Raw genomic sequence first — 22,087 nt, 5'->3', positions numbered from 1 at the left:
AAATTGGAATTTACATTTATTGTTAATATATTTAAAATATAGAAATGCCTGATTTATGAATGCCTGTGGGAGTTTAAGAGATCTCACTAAGATGTACTGCAAACAACACATCATTTTTAATAAAATTAAACAGATGGGAAGTACTAATTTCCACCATCACAAAACAAAGTGGAAAAAGACTTGTAGCACTGTTAAGAAAAGCCAGCTATCTTCAATCTATAGGGTTTACACAATTGCAACACCATGATGTTTCTAGTTAGAAAAGAGTCTGTACCTCATTTATGCCCCAGTCAGATTCTCACCTTGGAAACACCTGGGCTAAGACCTCTTGTGCCAAATCACTTTCTATTTTTTGCTGCTGTCCCTCTCCTGGACTTCACTATCCCAAAATGAACAAGAAAACTCTTCATACTGCCACTCTCCAGTTACCTTAATCCCCCTAATTTCCTTAGCTCTATTTAAACTAAACAGACTGATTTGCCTTGGGGTAACAACACGACCAGAGTTACCCTGTTGGCTCTGCTGTGACAGAAGTGCCATCCAGCTGAGGAGCAGCATTTGTTTGAAACTCTTCCAACCAGATTTGAAAGAGCCCATCTGTCACTGCCAGGTCTCAGGGCTGCTTACAAAAGAAGACAAGAAAATAGCAACTTTTTGCTTGTTACAGTCTCTTCTCCCTCCATTTTTGCTCCAACAGCTTACACAAATCTTCGCTGATTTTTCTACAACTGTGTCTGTAAAATGGCTTTTACATTTTCTTCCTAAGTAAAGAAATCTTTGGTGATCAGACAACAGAAGGAGATTCTCATGGCACACACACTAGACAGGGCTGGCTTGGGCATCTAAGGATCAACCCTGAGACTATAAGAATCTTCATTACAAAGGTGCTGCATTCCCCATGTGAAGCCATCTGAAATATCATTTATCCTGCACTTCTCCAGGTAGATCCAACAGGGCTTTGATTCAGCTGCTTTAACACAGGCAGACAAGGTGCAATTCGAAACAGCTTGAAGTATCTGAGGATTTTCCAACAATGCTGTCAGATATGAGAGACCTGGAAGAAGCACGTTTCCTCTGGCCTATCCTCTGGGATATAAGTTATCCTCTGGGATAACTTAGGGCATCTCAGCTGGACTATCTAGACCCATACTTCTGAAATTGTATTGAGGCCAGAAAAGGTGAGAATTAGAGGCACACAAACATCACTGCCTGCTTTTGAAAACTTTATTGAAAAAAAGAGAAAATGGTTTCAAAGCAGCTATTTTGCTTGAAACGGAAGAATCAGATTCTGATAACATAAACTTAGAATCCATTTTTCCCTTCCAAAGACCACTAAATAATAGTAAATACACAGGTGAAATTTCCTGAATGGGATTTTTGCCCAGAAAACTACCTAATCCTCAGTTTAAAACAGAACATATACTTGAGTGCTTTGTTGAACTGAGGCATCAAAGTTTTGGATCCCTAACATCAATGGGAAGATTAAAGTCTCATAACTCTTCTCTAAGAAGAAGTCAGTGCTTCACCTTCCCTAACCAAAATCTTTTTTCTCTGCTGTCAATCAAATTTTCTGCAGTTCATAAACCTCTATGGTAAATTTTTACAGTGCTGCCCACAATCAGATTTTAATCCTGGACTCTGGAAGACTGAACATAAAATTAACATCACTATAAAAGCTATGATGCACCAAAACACAAGTATTACTCTGAGCATTTTGCACACAAAAACATGAAACAACAGGCACACAAATAGCATCTAAATTTTTCACCCTGGAAGATGCAATTCTATTACACTACTCAGTTTTATTAGCATAGATGTAGTAATGTAGTAAAGCTACACTTTTAAGCTACTTTAAGCTATAGTTTTGCTACTATACATTTTCTTGCTTAAACAAGCCACAGGGCTCTGGCTCCTCTAAGAACTTACACTCAGTCATTTTACTTCAGATACATGAAGCTGGATGACAGCTTCCTATTAACCCCTCAATACACCAACAAATTACCCAGGAGCTCCTCAGCAATGTTTTCAGTTCAGAGAGTTGCAAGATACCAATCACAAAAACTACTACAAGACCCTCTGTGCAGACAGTGCCTACATCAGCACATATGATTGTGGCAATCTTAGTCACCAGGACACGCAAGATCTCTCTTGTTTAAGCACTGCTCTTGGAGCCATCAGAGCCAACCCAACTGTGACACTGTGACCTCTGGGACACACAGGAGGTATTCAAGGCCCTGTGCATGTCCAGTGCCATTCTCCAGCTCTGTTACTGCTGTGAGCATTTTTCTCTCCAGTGACAAAGTCCCAGGAGCTTCCCCATGCCTCATCTTCCTCAATGAGCCCTGGCCACATTCTCCATGGCCACCAGCATGCACCACTTTAGGGAGCTGGGCTGTCTCTTCTGCTGTGGTAACATGCACACCCCAACCACAGCTATTGCCTACTCCCTCTTCCAAAAGAAATATGCCAGGCAGATTTTTAAAACAATTTCATTATACGAGTAGGTAGAAAGTGCTAATTTACCTGGTGAAAAATGTAAGATGTACTCTCGCAAAACAAATAACATACACACATGAAGATGATGCTTGTAGTACATACTTTTCCCCCAAGTAAAGCTTTACAAAATCAAAGATGAATAAAATGTTTCCAGAGAAGGAAAGCCTAAATATTTTATTGAAAGAATATTTATGCTGTTATTCATACTCTCAATGAACTTGAGAGGTTTCACTTAAGAAACAGGATCTCAGTGTGCTACTTAATAAACTTGTTTACAGGCTGTCATTCAGAGAATGATATTGTCTGCCCAGTCATGAAAAGAGCAGGATTTAAACAAAGTTGCTAAGCTTTGGCTTTAAGAGTCTCTGAGCAGAAGTAAATGCATGAAGCAATTCAAAGAAATTCATCGAGCATGCAGAGTGTTGCATCAAACTAATGCAAAGAGGAAAGGAACTCAGCTTTACTACTGAAGTTTAATTCACTTGCTCATTTCCATCTGTTAAGCAAGGAGTACAATGCAGAAGGAGACTAAAACAGAAACACAACCAAGTTTTTAACACCTACTTTATTTTTTACACTATGTGGGGCAATTTGCAAAAATGGCAGAGGCTATTGCACTTTTTAAGCAGTATCTCTATAGTTAGGTTAGGTTAGATGTCATTCAAAATTCAGTCTGCATTAGGCGCTTCTGAAATTGCCTGCTAAAAGGTAATTCTGGGTTATACCATGAAATATAGACCTGGCCTATCCATCTTCATTAAAAGATGAATGCACTAAAAGAGAAGGTCAGAGGACAGCAACAACCAGATACATCCCATGTATCATTCTTGCCACTCTGAGCATCAGTATCATTAAGATACAAGTGGATTTACAGTGTTGTTTTTTATTTTTCTCAAGGTGTTTGGTTAGGGGCTGGGGTGATCAAGAAAACAAAACCAACCAAAAAAAAAAGATCACCAAAAGAACTGTGAAGCTCTACAAGACCATTTTAGGTAACCACAAAGTTAGAAATGTTGAAAATTATTGTGCTTAAGGTTGAAGTGGATTTATGTCTGAGGCATAAGATTAACTCATGTTAATTAAATACCTAAGTACCTCACATGAACTAAATAACTAATACAAAGATCAGCATTTCTAAACTCTTATCTTAAAGGCAAACATACAACTCAAGATCTTAGTTTGAGGTGAGAACTGAGAACATATAAAGACTCAACTTCAGCTAAGCCCCCTGTTCAAGATGTGCCAGTTCTTGCCTTTGCTATAGATCTTGAAAAAATAAATACTCTTTTTAAAGTGCATGCTCAACGTGTGATTATATGATATTCCCAGCTTCTATTAAATACAAAAGTCCAGGTTTTTAAAGGTGCAGACATGTGAAAGTCAGATTTCCATGAACACCAGTTACTTAATTTCCAGTGATTCAATTAAAAAATACAAACCTTATTCTATGATCAGGTGTACTGTATCTAGGAATTCCCCATGATTTAAGGTTGCTCATCTGTTTCAGAATAAGCTCAGGAAGACTAATATTTAACAAAAACAAGCAGCATGGATAAAATATATGCAAGATGGCTAAAATATAGCATTTCATTTCTGTTCAAGAGCTCAAAGCAGATTGTTGGCACATGAGGTCTCATTTTAAGGTCCCAGAATTTGTGCTTCTGTATAACCAAACTCTTCTTTATAGCTAATTTGAAACTTCATGCCTAGGTCAGAAGTGTGGGACTCTGGCTGAGAATTCTAAGTATAAGTCTAAATGATCTGTAATTCCCTATATAAGCATTCTTTAAAAATCAGGCTTCTTAAAGAGCTAGAACATTGGGACCTATGAATTCTAAGGCATCTAAAGTTACTGCTTTCTTGAAAATACATTTTCTGTGCTTGTCTTCATTCAGAAATGCTGTCTACTCATCTTAAAGTTATTGCATGTGTTATGAGTTTAGCTAGGTCTTCATATTTTAAGTTGCCATAGCCACAGCTGGTATTATGCACTCCCATTTCAGTATTTCATTGTAAGATGTTGGTCAGCCATCTTTCCAAAGAGGAAGTACATGTCACAAGATTTTTCGATCACCTTCAAGGACAACTGTCATGAATAAGAATTACAGCAGTCTTCTTGCTTCTCTACAGCTGGAGCAAGTCCCACTATCAATTCTCCTGAAGTCATGACCATGAAGAGTACTGGGATATTTTATTTCTTTATTATAGATAGAAAGAATATATATAGAGTATATATTGCAGCCATCAATGGCTAAGACCTTTATTTTTTTCCATGAAAACCCAATAAAGAATTACGAATGCCAAAATTTCCTTTCTGCTGAAACTGGAATGTCTCTTTTTAAAAAAAAACTTATGAAATTTTTACTTTATTCCCCCTGACCTCCAAACAGCTATTTATACACACTAAAGAGATACTCCTTGAGTCTTCTCTAAGTTAGACAAGTTCAGGTCTCTAAGCCTCTCCTCATATGACAGATGCCCCCCAGTCTTTTAATCTTCTCTGGGGTCCTTCACAGGACTCACTGCAGTATATCCAAGTGCTCCTTGTAATGGGGAGCCCAGAACAGGGTACAGCACTCCAAAAGTGGCCTCACCGGTATTGAATAGATGGGAATAATCACTTTCTTTATTCTGCTGGATGCCAATGGCCTTCTTTTCTGCAAAGTGCACATTGCTGGCTTAAGCTCAACTTTGTGTCTACCAGGACCCCTATTTCCTCTGCCAAGCTGCTTCCCAGCCAGATGGCCTCCAGCCTGTATTGGGGCATGGGATAATTGCTTTCCAGGTGCAGGACTTTGCAATTCCATTTGATGAACTTAATAAGATTCTGTTGGCCCATTTCTCCTGTCTGTCAAGGTCCTCTAAATGACAACAGAACCACTTCATGTATCAACTACTCCAAATTTAGGATACACTTTGTCTCATTGTCTCTATCAATAATCAAGATGTTAAACAGTACTGGCCCCAGGATTGATCACTGGGTTACCCTGCTAGGGGCTGGCTTCCAACTGGATTTCAAGCCCCTGATGGCAACCCTTTGAGCCCAGTTTCAGGCAGTTTCAGTCCACCTCACTGTGTATTTACTCAGTCCTTACTTGATCAGTTTGTCTGTAAGGATCTTATGAGATAATGCTGAAAGTCTTGTTAAAGTAAAAATGGAAACATCCAGTGCTCTGAATAGCTCAGATTGCCACAATCTTTCAAAGGTGAAAAAGGGTGGCCTCATGATGACATGGGCCAGCTCCCTCAGCTCTTGTGAGTGCATCCCCATTGAGTGCCATGGATGTGTGTCACCCATTTGTTGATGTGTTTGTGAATCTGATCCTTCTCTACCAAGGGCAAGTGTTCCCTGCTGTAGACTTTTCCACAGGTCACTGCAAGAGCAAGCCCTGCTCTCTCCCATCTGATTTTTGCTGCTGATATATCTGCAGAAGTTCCTCTTATTTCCCTTTGTGTCCCTCACCAGATTACAGTCCAGGTGGAGATTTCCTTTCCTGACACCATTCCTGCACACCTGGACAGTGTCCTATCATCCACCTGGATCATTTGATCCTCCTCCTATCTCCTGGTGCATTAGCTCTTTGCATCGTTTGAACAAAACACCTTGCAAATGATGAAGAATTGATTTCCTTTAGAGAGCTTTCTACACCCCCTGTCAAAGCCAAGCCACTGTGCAGACAAAACTCAAGAGGTGAATCAAGACATAGAGCAGACAGGAATGAGCCTAAGTGGATCTGAGGGATAAGCTTGCTTGACTGGCAAGGGGCAGTGCTGGGCTTCTGGAGCACCAAAATCCAAGCACAGCACATGATCTGAAGAGAAATTCAGAGGTAAAAAGGGAAGAGGGCAGGTAGTTAAGGCCTGTGGAGTGACAATGAAAACAGACGTCTCACATAAATGGCCCAAAAGGAAGATCACATACATTATCAGAACTGACTCTAGAATATGTTACTACTCACTGAGGCCTATAAACTGACTGAGAACAGGGTGGGAATACTTTTAAGATGCACAAAATACCCCAATAGAGTTGCAAAAGAAGACACAATGGACTACATGACACTAAAAACAGAGAAGCACATAAAAAGACTGAAAAAACCCCCACTTAAACCAGCTGGTTAGCAAGAATAAAAAAAGAACTGCATATGTTTTTAAATAAAAATGTATAAGCTGATCCTCAGTCCGTATAAAATGACATAATTCCATTCATGTCAGTCAAAGGCTTATCACAAAAGCTAAGTTCACTGCTTTGAATTGATGCTGTAGGCTTACTGGAAGGAACACACACCTTAATTGAAGTTTTACCTGCAAAAAGGTGGCAGGTGCAGACCCAGAATAAAGGACCTTGGGTTTTTTAAGCAACTGTGTTTAATCTTCTAAACAAAAGTTCTCCTTCTGCACTCTAACTTTTACAATACTAGCCCCACTGCTCCACAATGACTGCTTACCTTCTTTAACTCTTCTTGAATACTTCTGCCATTTTCTTCTGAGGAGAAACCTTCCTTCTGGTTTTCAGGGTCCGCTCTAGGTTCTGACTCTTGCTCTTCACCAGAAGATGTTTTCTTGTCACTTATTTTAGCAGCAAGATGAAATAACCTGGATTTAAGATCCTCTTCCATAACTTCAGACTTGATGTTGTGATGCTGATCTTCACTGCTTACATCCGTTTCTGATAAATCATCAAAATCCTACAAAGATATTAAAAGAACAGTATAATTTATTTATAGGTACGGAAAGGAAAACAAATGCCATCCTAGAAATGTATAGGTATAGTTTTTAGGGAAGCTAGAAAGAAAGCACAGTAAATATGTTGATAAAAAAAAAAACATCTTTAAAGAGGAAATGTCAGTAAACTCATGCCTGTAGGACTATATTTATCATTCTTGATTACTTTACTATGAAGAAAAGACCTACCAAGACTAAAAGCTTTATTCTCTCTACTCTCCATTTGGAAATACATAAACAGGAGATTTGCTTTACACAGCTACTCTCTGCAGCCCCATCAGCAGTGCTTATGGATGGACCCATTACCTCCAGCACTCATGGGAAATGTTAACTCTGACAACTCTCTCAAACCTTACCCCAACAAACTGCTCTTAATGGATTGACAGATCATGTTCATAATGTCAGTCCTCATCTCTCATACAGTAAACTACACTATGTGGTCTCTAGCACTTTCACAGCTTTATGGACAATTTTTAATGCAGTTAACAGTAAATCAATTACACAACTAAATTATTGCTTTATAGCTCAGCTTCAGGATACAGAGGACCCTTTGGAAAAATCAAGATTTGAGAGTGTTTGACTAATTATAATAGAAGGAGAAGGGGCTTACGTTGAAATTCACTCTTTTCCCAAACAATCAGCTTCTACAGAATAAAAAGCCTTTTATGCCAAATGGACTTTGAAGCTGTTCTGATTAAATTGAAGAACAAGATTCGAATCAGTATGTTTCCACTTTAGTTTCATAATAAGTTACAATATGCTTTTACACGACTGGTGTAATATCATCTTTTTAATTAAAAATCTCTATTCATTATAATGGCACTTCAAACTGTAATGAGATTTTTTCAGACGTCTCCTGCATATCATTCAACAACTCATTACAACCCCTGCCAACAATCTGCTAATGAAAAATACTCACAAACTGCTACTACTATAAAAAAAAATCTGAATGTTGTTCCTGTTCATCAATTTTTACCCATGTGAGAAGCAATCACAATTTACAGGATTTACAAGCTAGAAAGCACAGCTAAACCATGTGCTTGTATTTTAGGAGAATACAGTTTAGCAGAGATGAGCTATTTAGAAGCAGGTATCTAGTCTAAGCTAATGAGCAGAATCCCTCTTTACTTGAGGTACCTCCATTTATTTAATAGGCACTTCCAAAAAGCTACTTTCATCTACAAAAACATGTGGTTTAGACTTGCTAGTGAGCTCTGACAGCTCAGCACCAGTGGTAGGGGCTGCCTCTAGCAGTGCCTAGGCAGGAAGAGTATAGATGGTCTCGGGGTTGAGTCCACAAGGGAGAGAAGAAAATCCTATTCTATGCAGACATCTGAGCAGATCAAGTTTGCAAAGACAAAAGTTTGCTATTCTTGTTTAAATAAGCTGCTATAAACATGTATAAAATCTAGTGGAGCAGTGAGGGAGGCTGGCAATCCAGGGGGACGGGTTTTCTCACATCTCCACCTGATTGCTGTACCATGAATGAAGTACTGACAGAGTTCATCTCGCAGGAAGACATGTATGATTCCCAGAGAAGACATGTATGATTCCTCTGCAGTTTTTAACATAAAGTTAATACACATGCCCTTGTGGAAGTGACAACCAGTTCATTTGAAGAATCCCTAGTGACAACAGCAAAATCATAACTCCTCTTGATCCTGAAAAAATCAGTCAGCCAAAGACAAAAAAATATTGCCTCTACCAAAAGCTCAGTGAAACCCCGTAGAGCCCCCCAGCTGACTTCCCATGTAATTTGGAGTAATACCTGGCAGCACAATATTGCTAAGTTGCCCAGCTTCAGCAGGATAAAAAATGGAGGATGTAGTTTTATGAAACTCGGAAAGCTAAAGTAACAATCTAGTGCTGCCAGGAGCGTCATCTTGAGCCTTCCTGTTACCTATTTACCCAGTTGGGGTGAGTCACGTAGGCTCAGCAAAGGGGTCCAAATGAGTGCTGGATCTAAGTAAGAGATACTGGATCATGCCAGAGGAAGGTGGAAGCAAGGCCAGAAGGCAGTCAGGAAGTAGGTTCCTCTTTCGGCAGCAGCAAGCTGCCATGTTACCCTAGCCACACGAAACACCATTATTGAAATATTCCCAATTCTATCTTATGCTTTCACACATTTATAAAAGGATTTTCCCAACTTGTTGGCTGGGAAATTTAAAGCACTTTTCTGATACATTTGCCAGCACAGGTGAAAGGTGTGAGCTGCCTTGGCATCCCTAGGGCTTTATTCCACAGGAGCTAAATTTGTGTCACGAATATGCAATGTTTCTTGGGGGAAGATTCATGTTGAGAGTACTGATTTTATTACAAGTGTATTACAGGTATAACTATTATCCACCTTCCTGTTTTCCAGCCCCCTCACAATGAGCAGGTGAAGTATTTACATTTGCAAGAGCTGTTAGTTCTTGCTTATACACAGAGATAATGATATCCTACAGCACTACACTTTGTGGTTTCTATTACTGGTAGGCTGCTTGGCTTGTGTGTTGAGCTTTTCAGATGCTGGAAGGGAACTTTTGGTGAGGAGATCATACCTCATCATGGATTAATAGATAAAAAATGCATTAGAAGCCAGGACAATAATAAAAATATAATAACTACATTGAAAGGTACTATCATTACTTATTTAATAGATGCTCTCTTAATTATTCTTTACTGTTCATACTTTGGCTCTACCCGGTGGGTTTAATGACATCTTTGTGTTTGTATAAATCATTGTGTAAATTCCTATTATTCTCATTAGCACCTATCAGCAACATGCAATACTAACATCTGCAAACAAGAATAAAAGTCTGCCATTCTATCTGCAACAGAGCTTCAGTGAGTCAGGAGACTCACACAGCCACAAACCCAGACTCACTAGAAGAAAAGCAAATGTTTCTAATGCATTGAGTCCCCTAGCAGACAAGGAACTAGGGAATACACCTTTTCTTATGCACAAATCCTTGCATGCAAATGGCTGATAATTTAATCCTAGTGAGCAGAAAAAAAATAATCCTAAAATTAAACAAGCAAGCAAGCAAAGTACTGGCTTGGAGGCTCCAGAACCAAATCCATGTTACGCTATAAATTCTTGGGAAAGAACACTTTGTTCATATAGGAAACAAAAATCAAACCCGGTAGTTTTTAGGAGAAAGCAGGTTTGCAGGTTTTTTAGGTTTGCAGCAGTTTCTCAGCCAGTGTAGTATCAGGTCAGGCATTTTCAATAACTACATCCCAAGCGCCATCCCGTGGGGATCAGGATTCCAACAGCACTGACTCCAGACAAGAGGGCTGGAGTTTACAGGAGGGCTGTTTCCTGTCTCCAGAGTAATGAAGCAAGCTCATCACAAGGGCATTGCTTTCACTTGGAGCAATTAAGCCACTTCTCAGAAATATGCTAAGCAACATCTCCTCTCAAAAAGATAACGAAAGCCAATATTTCAATTTTATTATCACTAGTAACATAATTTCTTAGTATTATTAATAGCAGAGGGAGATTGGTGGTTTGAATTACAATTTCTTATAAAAAGCTACAATTTGAAAAATAATTATCATTAAAAGTAATGTTGCATTTCCCACTTCATTTCTCACAGGAATACAAGCCTTCTGTGGTACCTAAGCAATCAGGTTATCAGGAATTTATTACAGTAGGACCTTTGTTTTATGGGACAGTTTTCATGTCTTCTTTCCTGTACTTGCTTCATGACTGTGAAGCAAGGATGTCTACAGGTAAGAGAGTAAAGCAGGTTGTTCTTCTACCTGTCATTAAAAGGCAAAAAATTCTCTATTAATACAGTACTTCTTGACATCCACTCTCAGGTTTCTCTTTTTATGTCCCTCCAGATTTTATATGAAGAATTATCTCTCAGTCACAAAGTCAGCAGTCCAGTATTGAGTCTAAAATTCACTAAATGAAAAAAAAAAAAAAAAAAGCCACAGCATTATGTTAATCTAAGTACTGGCCTTGATTAAAAATACCTAATTTTTGATAGAAATTCAGTCAAGAGTTATGAAACAGACACAACTGTTCCAGAATATTACTGCTTACAATTCTCTAGATTTGGAGCAGGAAAGGGCTCATTTTCATTTCACAGTGTGTGTCCAAGAGCAGCAAATATGAAAATGACCTCCATTATTTGAAACTTTAAAAAAGAAAATCCAACTCTAAGACTGCTAAACTGTCTGAAATCCTGTCCTACAATTCAAATCATAATGGTTATCAAATTGTCATGTTAATATTACAATACAGTAAAATAAGGTTATTATTATAATGAAATAAAAGCAGGAAAATGTATGTTTCTTCATCATGACTTACATACGCTCAGCTGTTCAGCATCTAATGTGTAAATGCAACATGGTTTAGAAGAGCATTATGTATGGTTTCTGTAAATTCTGTTTAACCTCAGCACATGAAAATCTGTAACTGGTTTAAGACCCCACAGTGAAGCTTCCCTGAGTCTATGCTGTCAGCAATTCTCTGTGCACCTAAACTATCATTTTGTACAAACTCTACATGTAGGGCGCTCCCTGCTGCAGCCTCAGTCATTTACCAAGATCAATACATTACTTTGGGGATCATATGAAACCCTGAGATTCCTCCAAATTCATTTTCCTGAGTAACATAAACGATGTCTGGCTAATTTATTATCATACCTCAAATCACATTCCTTACACTCACTATCATTTTAGTTGCTTCCTAGAACTGCTCAGCCGTGCAACATCCTTGCTATAAACTGTAGCCAGTCCATTCCTGCTCCCAGCAGCACTCCTGTACCAGAAACTGGAGTAACATTTCTCCCAGTGTGAGCACCAGCTGCCAATTCAGCAGCCAGGGAGTGTGTGGATGTCCAAACATGAACTAAATGTATGAAAACCAACTCATATATAAACTTTCTAGTGAGAATTTCACTGCTTTAAGCTCAGTAGCATGACCCTGAAAGCAGCGTGCCTCCAGCTGCCCCATGGAGAGCAGGTCAGCAGGAACAGTCCTTTAGCCTCAGGACTAAAATGAGGGGGAGAACAGAATCCCAAACCTTGTATTTTTGAGCACAAGAAAGACGTATAAGCAGCACTTGAGATGCAAAACAGCTCACAGAAGAGCTGAAAAAAACCAAACAAACAAACAAAATATTTTCTGCACAAGCTTGCACTTTGAAGCTGCAGTAAGCTGATGAAGGATGCCATCACGTACATCTGGAAGCACACTATCCTTCTGTTCTCCACTGAAGGAACATCTCCAGGACATCTTCCCCATGAGCTCTGCTCTTCTATACTCTGCAGAGCAGTAGTGACTTGAAAGCCACAATATGAATACAGACACACACAGAACATCATAGAATGGCTTGGGTTGGAAGGGACCTTAGAATGTGCAAAAATATGTCAAGGCAGAAAGGGAAATGTAGACATCTATGTACAAAATATGGCCTTTGTGCAGCCCCTGGAGGTCCTGTAATTCTGCCTGATGTCCTAAGAAGTCATTAATGGCCACTGATATGTTGTGAGAATTCATTATCATATATAACTCCCCTTCAACAATTGTACATTATAAACATATGAAGATACGAGTATAAACAAATCAATGCAGAACATCCAAACCTGTCTCCTAAAAGCAAATGGAATAGATACACAATTAACAACAGTTTTTCCAGTTAAAAAAAAAAATACTGAATTCCTAGTCTGGATTTATCCTCAGCTTTACAAGTATCTTTCCATTGGTTATATAGGCTAGTAGCACAAAGAAAAAAACCCACAAATTCCAGGCATCCTAAAATTGGTTAGATGGCTTTAAAGGCTTCATCAGTTTGCTTCTAGACAGGAGCACAGGGAACACAGCACTTAGTTACTAGCTTCAGGATTACCATTACTGTACTTCAGTGATACTGCTGCAGGATCTGAAAGGGGTAGGACATGGGAAATGGAACTGGACAAGGGCTCAGTATTTTCTTCAGCCAGCTGGGTAATTTGTTAGAAGTGTGCTTGCACTGCTAAAAGAGTCTGAGCATACAGCTGGGTCCCTTACATACTATCTGTCCCAGGCTTGGACAAATTCCAGACAGACGTCTTGGTTTTCTGGTTATCCTATACTTGCTTAAAAGAAACATTTTGGAGTGCTTTGGTGTCTTCAAGTTGTATGATCAGTTGTTCTGACTTTGGGCTGTTATGTTCTGTTTTGTTTGTTTAAGTGGAAGTAATATGTAGATACTTACCCTCACACACCAGAACTCCTAATCAAGTGACCAATTAAAAGCAGACATCACTTGGATCATACTTCAAAACCAGCCCTTTTTGAATTCCTGCTGCTCATTAGCTTTATCCCTTGTCAGAACATTTGCAAAGAGCACACAGAAGTTTCTGAGGCATATGGGCTATTTCTTAGTTGAAGAACAAATGTTTAAAAAAACCCAAAACAACCCAAAAGCAACAAAACAGGTAATTAGTCAACATTTGTTAGCTCTTGGCAAATTCTGACTGCTTTTTAAAAAACCATTGTATTTTCCATCATTGACCAATAATGTCATTGGTCAGATGGAGAAAGAGTCAAAGCCTGTTCATGGTAATTTTAAGACTTTATCATTGCTTCTTCTCAGTTACAAAGCAAGGTGAGGATAAAGCTTGCAAGAGCACTCCACCTCTCACTCACCATTTACATGTCATTGCCAGTAGACCTCTATTAGTTTTGCCCATCTCTTTCTGAGATTACATTTAGTAAATTTAAGCAGAGTTACCTGACTTAAATTCATCTTGTTGGGATTGGTGCAGTTTTCTCCGTCACATAAGTCTTCAGAAATTGCTTTGCTCTTCCTCCACCTTCTTGATCTCTTTTCTAAATCATAGCAGACTTCTTCAGTCTCACTGCTGTCCGAATACTCCAAGCTGGTTGCCTGAGGATTGAAATTTACATCCAGTTCTCCATGGAAATGTTTTTTTTCCACTCTGGGCATATCGCTTTGAGTCCTGCTTTGTAACCAGAGAATTTTGCTAGATCCTTTAGCTTCCTGGGATGAGTTTACTGAAGATGTTTCAGAGTCAGAGAGCAGTGTCTCAGTATTGGTGTATAATCCAGAGGAAGGGGAGGTCACTGGCTGGTACTGATCGTTGCCATAAACCCATTCAGTACCATACTGGGAATTGGTATAATAGAAATCGCCTGGCAATTGCCGAGGTCTCCGACGCAGCTTGTTCAAGGCCACATTCCAGTCGTAGTCATCCTCACTGTCTGAGCCCATCTCATCATAGGCAGACACAATGCTGGATTCATTCTCCAAAGCTTCAAATACTTGACTCTTTGGTTTGGCGAGCATTCGAGGACGAGGCAAAGTGACATTCTGCAGAGCTACCCAGTTTCCATCAGTGCTTTGAAAAACAGAGGGGGGATGATCTGTGAAAATGAAACAAGAACAATTATCACTACATGATCACAGTGAGAAAGGTTCATTTTACTTGCCCTTTTGTGACCAACTGACCACAAATTGGGAGGTTTCAACAAAACTGATGAACAAACAGAAGAGTTGCTGCTTCGTGAATTCTCTCATCTCGGAAGCCATGCTGCTGTCCTTTTAAAATTCTTAGTGATGACTATTTAGAATGTGAGAACACTGATAGGAGCTTTTTCCACAAGAATTGTTAGGAAAGGCTGAGAGAAAATCAGTATGTAGACATGCATAAATCCTGTGTTTTTACAAATGTCTTGATTCTGTGTGCTCTTCTGGTCTCCCATCTTGAAAAGGAAGTTGGAAAAAGGACGAGAGAAGAGCAACAAAGGCTGCACCGGGTTCTAAACCAGCTTCCATTAAACAAATTATTATATAAGCCAGAGCTCTGCCATCTGGAGGAGAGAAGACTGAGAGGATACAGGTTAAAAGAGAAGGGGGAATCTCTTCCAGCCTAACTACTAGAGAACATGATGTGAAACTAGTGAAATCAAGGTTCCAAACTAGCAAATAAAGAAGTGGGATGAAATGGGTACCAGACCTGTGGAGCTTCTTGCCTGAGGGTGTTATGATTGCTAGAAATTAACCTGGGATATATCAGAGATGGCTATGGACGTGGAAGAGAAGTCCACTGAGGTTTACTGAATACAGAAACACTCTTCTAGCTGAGGTAGTCATTAGTGTTTGTGAATCTCCCTCCAAAGTTCTGGAGGTTCAGAGCCTACTCAAAGGCAGCATGAAAAACATTTGCTTTCTCCTAATCTTCCCTAGGCTCTTGTTCATGGTTACTCTTGCTGCTGTTGTTGTGTCCTAGAATAAATGTGCTTTTTGCCTGACTCAAGCACTGCTGCTCTTGTACTCAGACTTTTTCAGAGTATGTTTTACAACTCCAACAGAAAAACAAATGCTATTAATATGCTGTATAACACAAAGAATTGCATTTCTTCTAAATTTAGGTTCCATTTCCAACTGAACTTGAAAAGTCCCTTCCCAGGAAACATGAATGTGTGATGACTCTAACTCCCACAGCAGTTGAATGAATATATAATGCCATGGATTTACACAGTAATCTCAGCCTACTGAATGAGCTTTTCAGCCTTACAATTTCCTTCCATGAATTCAAATTTGCCATTTCCAGAAAACTGTACAAATACTTATTATAAATTAATAGCTTTCTAAAACTGTAAAAAGAACATCACTCTTTAAAAATGGAAGAAGTAAAATATGGACAGTGTTGTATGTGGTATTTTAGCATCTTGCATTACATGATAACAAATACTTGGAGCTCACAAAGATGACCTTTTCCCTCAAATTGAACATAAAAACCAATAAGTATGCAGTAAGAAGGTGTGCTCAGTTTAACAAAAAAAAAAAAAAAAAAAAAAAAAGAATCCTGCAGTGCACTACTACCAACAAAATACCCCCATAAAAACAAAATAGTAATTAAATGGTAACAATTTTTGAGCTTTGAAACATTATAATAGCTTTTGTATTTGACTCCAGGCAGAAAGGGACCTGGGAGTCTGGATTGACAGGAAGCTGAACATAAGCCAGCAGTGTGCCCAGGTGGCCAAGAAAGCCAATGGCATCCTGGCCTGTATCCAGAACAGCGTGGCCAGCAGGTCCAGGGAAGGGATTCTGCCCCTGTACTCAGCACTGGTGAGGCCACACCTTGAGTACCGTGTCCAGTTCTGGGCCGCTCAGTTCAGGAAGGATATTGAGGGCAACCAGGCTGGTGAAGGGACTCGAGCACAGATCCTATGAGAAGAGGCTGAGGGAGCTGGGGCTGTTCAGCCTGGAGAAGAGGCGGCTCAGGGGAGACCTCATCACTCTCTACAACTCCCTGAAAGGAGGGTGTAGCCAGGCGGGGGTTGGTCTCTTTTGCCAGATGACTTTCAACAAGACAAGAGGGCACGGTCTTAAGTTGTGCCAGGGGAAATTTAGGTTAGATATTAGAAAGAATTTCTTTACGGAGAGAGTGATCAAGCATTGGAATGGGCTGCCCAGGGAAGTAGTGGATTCTCCGTCCCTGGAGATATTTAAAAAGAGACTGGATGTGGCACTCAGTGCCATAGTCTAGCAACCGCAAGGATGGTAAAAGGGTTGGACTCGATGATCTCTGAGGTCCCTTCCAACCCAGCCAATTCTATGATTCTATGATTCTATGACTCCCTTTGGGTTGTTTTCACTTCCTAAATTTCATGCCAGTTTAGAGGATCTGAGAAAATATGTCACTGATATAACTCTTACTCCTCCTTAAAAAGAAACAATAATAATTTTAAAAGTAATAGTTTTCTTGTAGCAATGTAACTGAGGATATAACCAAAGTCAGTTTTACAGGGAGAACAAATAATTCTTTCTTGTAACAGCTTATTTTGAAAATGAAAAAAAATACAAACTCTCAAGCATAAGGAATGTGCTTGTTCACTTTTTCCAAACGTGCTCACTAATCTAAGTGCAGGATTTTCTTCAGAGGAAAAGGACCTTTCCTTAAAAATATTGTTTCTTCAAACAAATAAAGCAGCTCTGCAAGATCCAAACCTCCAGCAGCAATTGAATTCAGCTGCACCACATTACTCACAGGTAATGCCCTGGAGTTTCACATCATTACACCTTTTTCCTCTCCCAACCCATATTCCCATATTCCTGACCCATTCCTTGTTTTGTTTAGCACCAACAACATCAGAATTGGTCAAACTTCTCAGTTAACTGAAGAAAGACAAGATAGGAGCTGATTACATCTTAGAGGGTAAGCAGGGTGGAATGACATACAGAACTATGTACTCAGAAAGCTGACTCGGTTTTATCCTAACTTCAAGTTTCTTCAAATGCTCCCTTTCTGATTTTCAGAAAAGCATAATTTTTCTGAAAGAATGGATTTTGCACACAATTATTTGGATTTACAGCATCATTTACCCATCTGAAAATGAAAATAGATTTAAGATGTCTCCTTGTGAAACTACTGGTACAGGGGAAAAAGCTTTAATCTGTGATTTGGCTCTTGGGTCATCATTTAAACCAATGTAAACCATAATTAAAATGAATTGTGATCTGCTTTTTAGTTATGTCACTAAAAAGTCCACAAACTCTTGGCTGAGATTTCTGTCATTTTCTGGATCCTAATGCAGAGCTGCTTACAACTGCATAGGTGATATCCTATTTAGATAAATTAACACAATTAGGTATTTACTATAAGCTCAAGAGGCACCACAGTTTCATCACAAATGTGGTTCTTAGATGAAAGAAGGGGAAAAAAATCCTCTGAGCAGAGCATCTGAAAGGGAACTCGGTCAATTTGTCTTTCTTCTGTGGTTAGGCAATTGTTGAGTACTAAATTGCTCAGCACTTGAATTCAATGGAGTTGAAGCAGGTTCTTAAATTTAAGCATCCAATTAACTGCTTTACTGAAAATAGACCTTCCACTACAATGGCCAGGGAAACAACATTTCTGACAGGCCTTTTGCAAAGTAACACATACTTCATTAAGTCAGATTTCTGTATTACTTTACTACCATTTTGGGACTTGGGGGCAGGAGGGGCATTGTAACTATTTAATTTTTACTCTCAGTGGCTATCAGCTAGCATTACAGGTAAATTAATGGCATTGATGGGCAGCTCCATCCCTGGTTCCCCCTGCACCCAAACAGGGATTTTTGCTGCTTCTGCTTGCCTGTGCCTAGCAAGCCAGCTGTGGGAGTTATGGCACCAGTAAACTCACCCTACCAAAGAGAAGTTTTCTGCTTGTTTGCTTTCATGAACCCCTTTTCGACCAGGGTCAGAGAGGTTCTACAGCTGTCACAAGAGAAGAAGCAGGAACCAGCAGATGCAATGGGAGGACAACAGCAGCAGCAAGGTTGCGTTTGCTGTACCCTTCACTTGGAGCCAGGGGCTCTATTGCAGTCAGCAGTTCAGCCCTTCCTTCCCCTTTTGCAGCTGTGGGGATGAAAACTAAAAAGCTCTTCTGTGAAGCAGTTGTCTGGTGCTCTTGTTGCTCTTGTAGCCTCATGAACACTACAGCATAACCAAGACAGACAGTAGAAATGGGATTGCCCCAAGAGCAGGAACCACCAAAACCAGCCTTTACTTATCTCAGAGTAAGGAAGGAATGGAATTCCATCCCAGGGTGCTGATTCAGAAGTGGGACTGACTTAAGAAACTCCACACCATCCATATTAACATCCACATTTATTGCACAGAAAGACAGGGGACAGAGATCTAAGGAAACTGCTGGTCTGTGAAGTTCCTGTTCACACAGCTCTCTCAAACTTGTGTGGAAGCAGCAATTCGTAGGGCTGCACACAACCCTGCTCTGGTAAATTCAGCAAAGTTGAAAATAAAGGTGTAAGGGGAAATCCCAAGTGTGAATTATTTCACTGCTTGGTTCACGATGTAACCTCACGACCAATAAACTTGTGCAACAGAAGGTAGTCTGTGGGCAGCTGCAGACTCCTTCAACTGGAGGACAGATAACCAGCTGACAAAACAGGGTTCTTGGGCTCTGGTGTCTTAAAAGCTCTGGAATGTATCTAAATTAGTTGCCTAATATTTCCTAGCACACAAAATTAACTCCCCAAAGGCTCAAATTTTGAGTCTTAACTTGGAAAAAATAGAATGGTAAGATAAGCAGTAAAATCACGATGCTCAGCATCAACATATAGACATCTTTACATGTGACCTCCGCAAGCACAGAGGTCAGGAGAAATTTCCTGGAGAGGGTCCTCTCTTTAAGTTGTATGTATTCCACATGTGAATGAGTGCAAAAAAAAGAATCATACTCGTACTAGAAATATTTACTTGTTTCATTTAGCCTGTCCACACTTTTCCAGCTGGGTAAGGCAGAGAGCTTGCGTTCCTTCTGTTTCCTGAACTGTCCTTTTTGCTGCCTCCAAAGATCCTCAGTCACAGATGATGCAGGGTCTAGTCCTTTACTGGGAGAATCTTCATTACCCAGGGAAAATGCAGACTGAGACCTCTGTGGGAATAAAAATTAAAAAAAAAAAATAAAAATAGAAATACTTAATTATCAAACTCTTCACTATAATCAGTATGACTACTCAGTTACCCATGGAAGCATAGGATCTCCTAGCATGCAGCAATAGTGCTTGAAATAATTGCTTAATCTCTAGATTGCTTATTTAGGTGCATTTCTGATGCTATGAACGGAGGAAGGAAATTGTTTATACTACCACATACCAGATGTAAAGAAATAATTAAGGTAAAGCTGTTAAGAATGGGTTTGGTGAGGACTGATATCTAACTGCTTTGACTCAAACTAGCCAGAAAGAGACCCCATTGTGGTGAAACATGATGATCTATTGGCTCAACAGGCCATCTGGAGTAACAATTTGCAGAAATTAAAAATTTTTTAAAAAGCAAACAAACAGCCTGTTCCTCAAAAATGTGCAATTCAACTGATTTTAATGCAGAATTCTTTTGTTTGCCAGGGCACACAATGCGCTGGGCAGTTTTATACAGTTTTGCTAATGAAGTCAACACAGCCTATAACTGCACATCTACCTGTTTCTAGGACATTTTGACTTAAGTAAAATACTTTTTTAATTGTTAATGAGCCTTAACTGCTGCTATGAGAAGACTCTTTCCTTTGGATCTGCTTAAACAGATCGGATATTTTAGTTTTCACTTAGTCACTTGGGTTAGTTACAGAATTCACATTTAAATATGATCAGATTAAAAAAACCAAAAATAAATTACAGCTGATTCCAGGAGAATTCACTCATATATCTGCTCACATCAAAATTCCAGAAACAAGACAACATTTTGAGTCAAGTTTTAATATCTGGCAGACACAATTAAAAAGCAAATTTTACTACAGCAAAATAAAGAACCTTGCCTTTGATAACAGTGTGTGCTTAGGCAACCTGAATAGCAAGAGATTACTTTTTCAAATGACAATTAGGTTTTTTCCCCATAACTTTTTAGCACTCAAAACCTTTAACTCAGCCTACATAACAGTCAGTAAAGATGGTCTGTATAGGCCAGAGTTTCATTAAGAAGTCTGATTTCAGGTGGTTCAGCTTCTTCATGCAGACCAAGTAGGCAACTCTCAAATCTTTGTACGTTTTAACTGTTTTTTAAATTACAAAGGGTTAATTAAAGCTGTTAATCTCAAAAGGGACAGTCTTTGCCTGCATGATGAGGAAAAAGATAACTTGACTGTCAGCTACTTTCAGGTTCCTTCAGAGCATGAGCATTGCTGGCAGTCCTGTTGGCTTCAAAGCAACACTTACACCACTTTTCTGGCTGCACCTCCTTCCATCTGAAATACTCCTGTGGGGGACTCCATGTACTGTGCCAGAAGATATCATTAACTGCAAATCTTCCTACATCCTTGACTCAGTAGTGGATTTTGTAGCAGAATCAGTAAAAAGAAACACAACTAAGCATTAGAGTTCAGTTTGCCTTCTGAACTCTGGAGGCAAAAAAGCCAGGATTATTGTCCCAGAATAAAATATTCTATGTATCTGCAGTGACCACATAAATTGATTAGTCCTGTCCACACAGGAAAACACTGGAGTGTTTTTTTTTCAAACTACTAAAAATAAGCTCATAGTACTGTGTAATTTCATTATAGAGAATCTTTCAGATGAGTCACAAACCAGCTATATTCGAGTGTACGTTTAGGCTGTTTCAAATTTCGAACAAGATCTTCGATTGATGATGATCTTCATGAAGGAGATTAACCCTTCTTAACTCCTTAACCCTGTAGAAGGGTCAATAATTTAACACAATAGAGACAGGTACATAATTTGTTTGCTGCAGGAATTTGCTCATTAACTTTGACTTCATCCTGCCAGGATATATTGACAACACAAGCTATTCTGCCACAAATCCGCAGCCTGAAGTAGGAGAAGTTTTAATTGTGCTGTGGCTCACTTCACTTAGTTGTAAAGCAAGATCTAATTAAGCATTCTTACAATAAATTAGGTCCAGTTAATGTCTGCAATATCCTCTGATATCTTTGTGTTAAAGTTGTTACTGAAAGCAGTAATTATTGTGCTGTTACTATTTTCATATATCAAGAATATTCCCTCAAGGAACACATTTTTTCCACATACATGGTAAACACAAAGTGATAAGAGATGTTGAAGAACTTCATTTAATCACTTGTATCAATTTTCCCTTATTACTACAAGAACTGAATCATAGGAAGGAGAATTAAAAAAGAAGAAAACACAGCTACCAGCACTGCCTGGGTAATTTAAAACTAGCTTACTGGTGCACCTACACCATAGGGCAGATACATCTTTCAGAAGGACTACAAGATACACAACAGCTGGAAGGATTTAAAAGGGAGAAGATGAGCATGAAGGGCCTAATGCACAAAAAGCACTGAAAAACAAGGATGCACAGAAAAGAAAGTAGACACTGTCCCATGTGGTATAGCAGCCCTAGGTCTCAATAACCTTATCCAAGCAAACTGATTGTTT

The 22,087-nt window shown here is 39.3% G+C and overlaps 1 protein-coding gene across 2 annotated transcripts in view; it reads right to left on the bottom strand.

The window, feature by feature from the left end:
* Positions 1–22,087, bottom strand: part of MYRIP (myosin VIIA and Rab interacting protein) — a 207,252-nt gene that overhangs the window by 14,105 nt on the left and 171,060 nt on the right. For both annotated transcript variants that reach the window (XM_030445027.1, XM_030445026.1), the window contains exons 8-11: positions 19,434–19,611; positions 13,935–14,587; positions 6,935–7,181; positions 1,527–1,531 (exon numbers count right to left, since the gene is read on the bottom strand). In XM_030445027.1, coding sequence (XP_030300887.1) covers positions 1,527–1,531; positions 6,935–7,181; positions 13,935–14,587; positions 19,434–19,611 — 1,083 coding nt within the window. The remainder of the gene's footprint in view (positions 1–1,526; positions 1,532–6,934; positions 7,182–13,934; positions 14,588–19,433; positions 19,612–22,087) is intronic.

This window comes from Calypte anna, chromosome 2, assembly GCF_003957555.1.
Source record: "Calypte anna isolate BGI_N300 chromosome 2, bCalAnn1_v1.p, whole genome shotgun sequence".
Classification (NCBI taxonomy): Eukaryota; Metazoa; Chordata; class Aves; order Apodiformes; family Trochilidae; genus Calypte; species Calypte anna.
The sequence above is the reverse complement of the archived record's forward strand: the minus strand, read 5'-3'. Positions and strand labels throughout refer to the sequence as shown.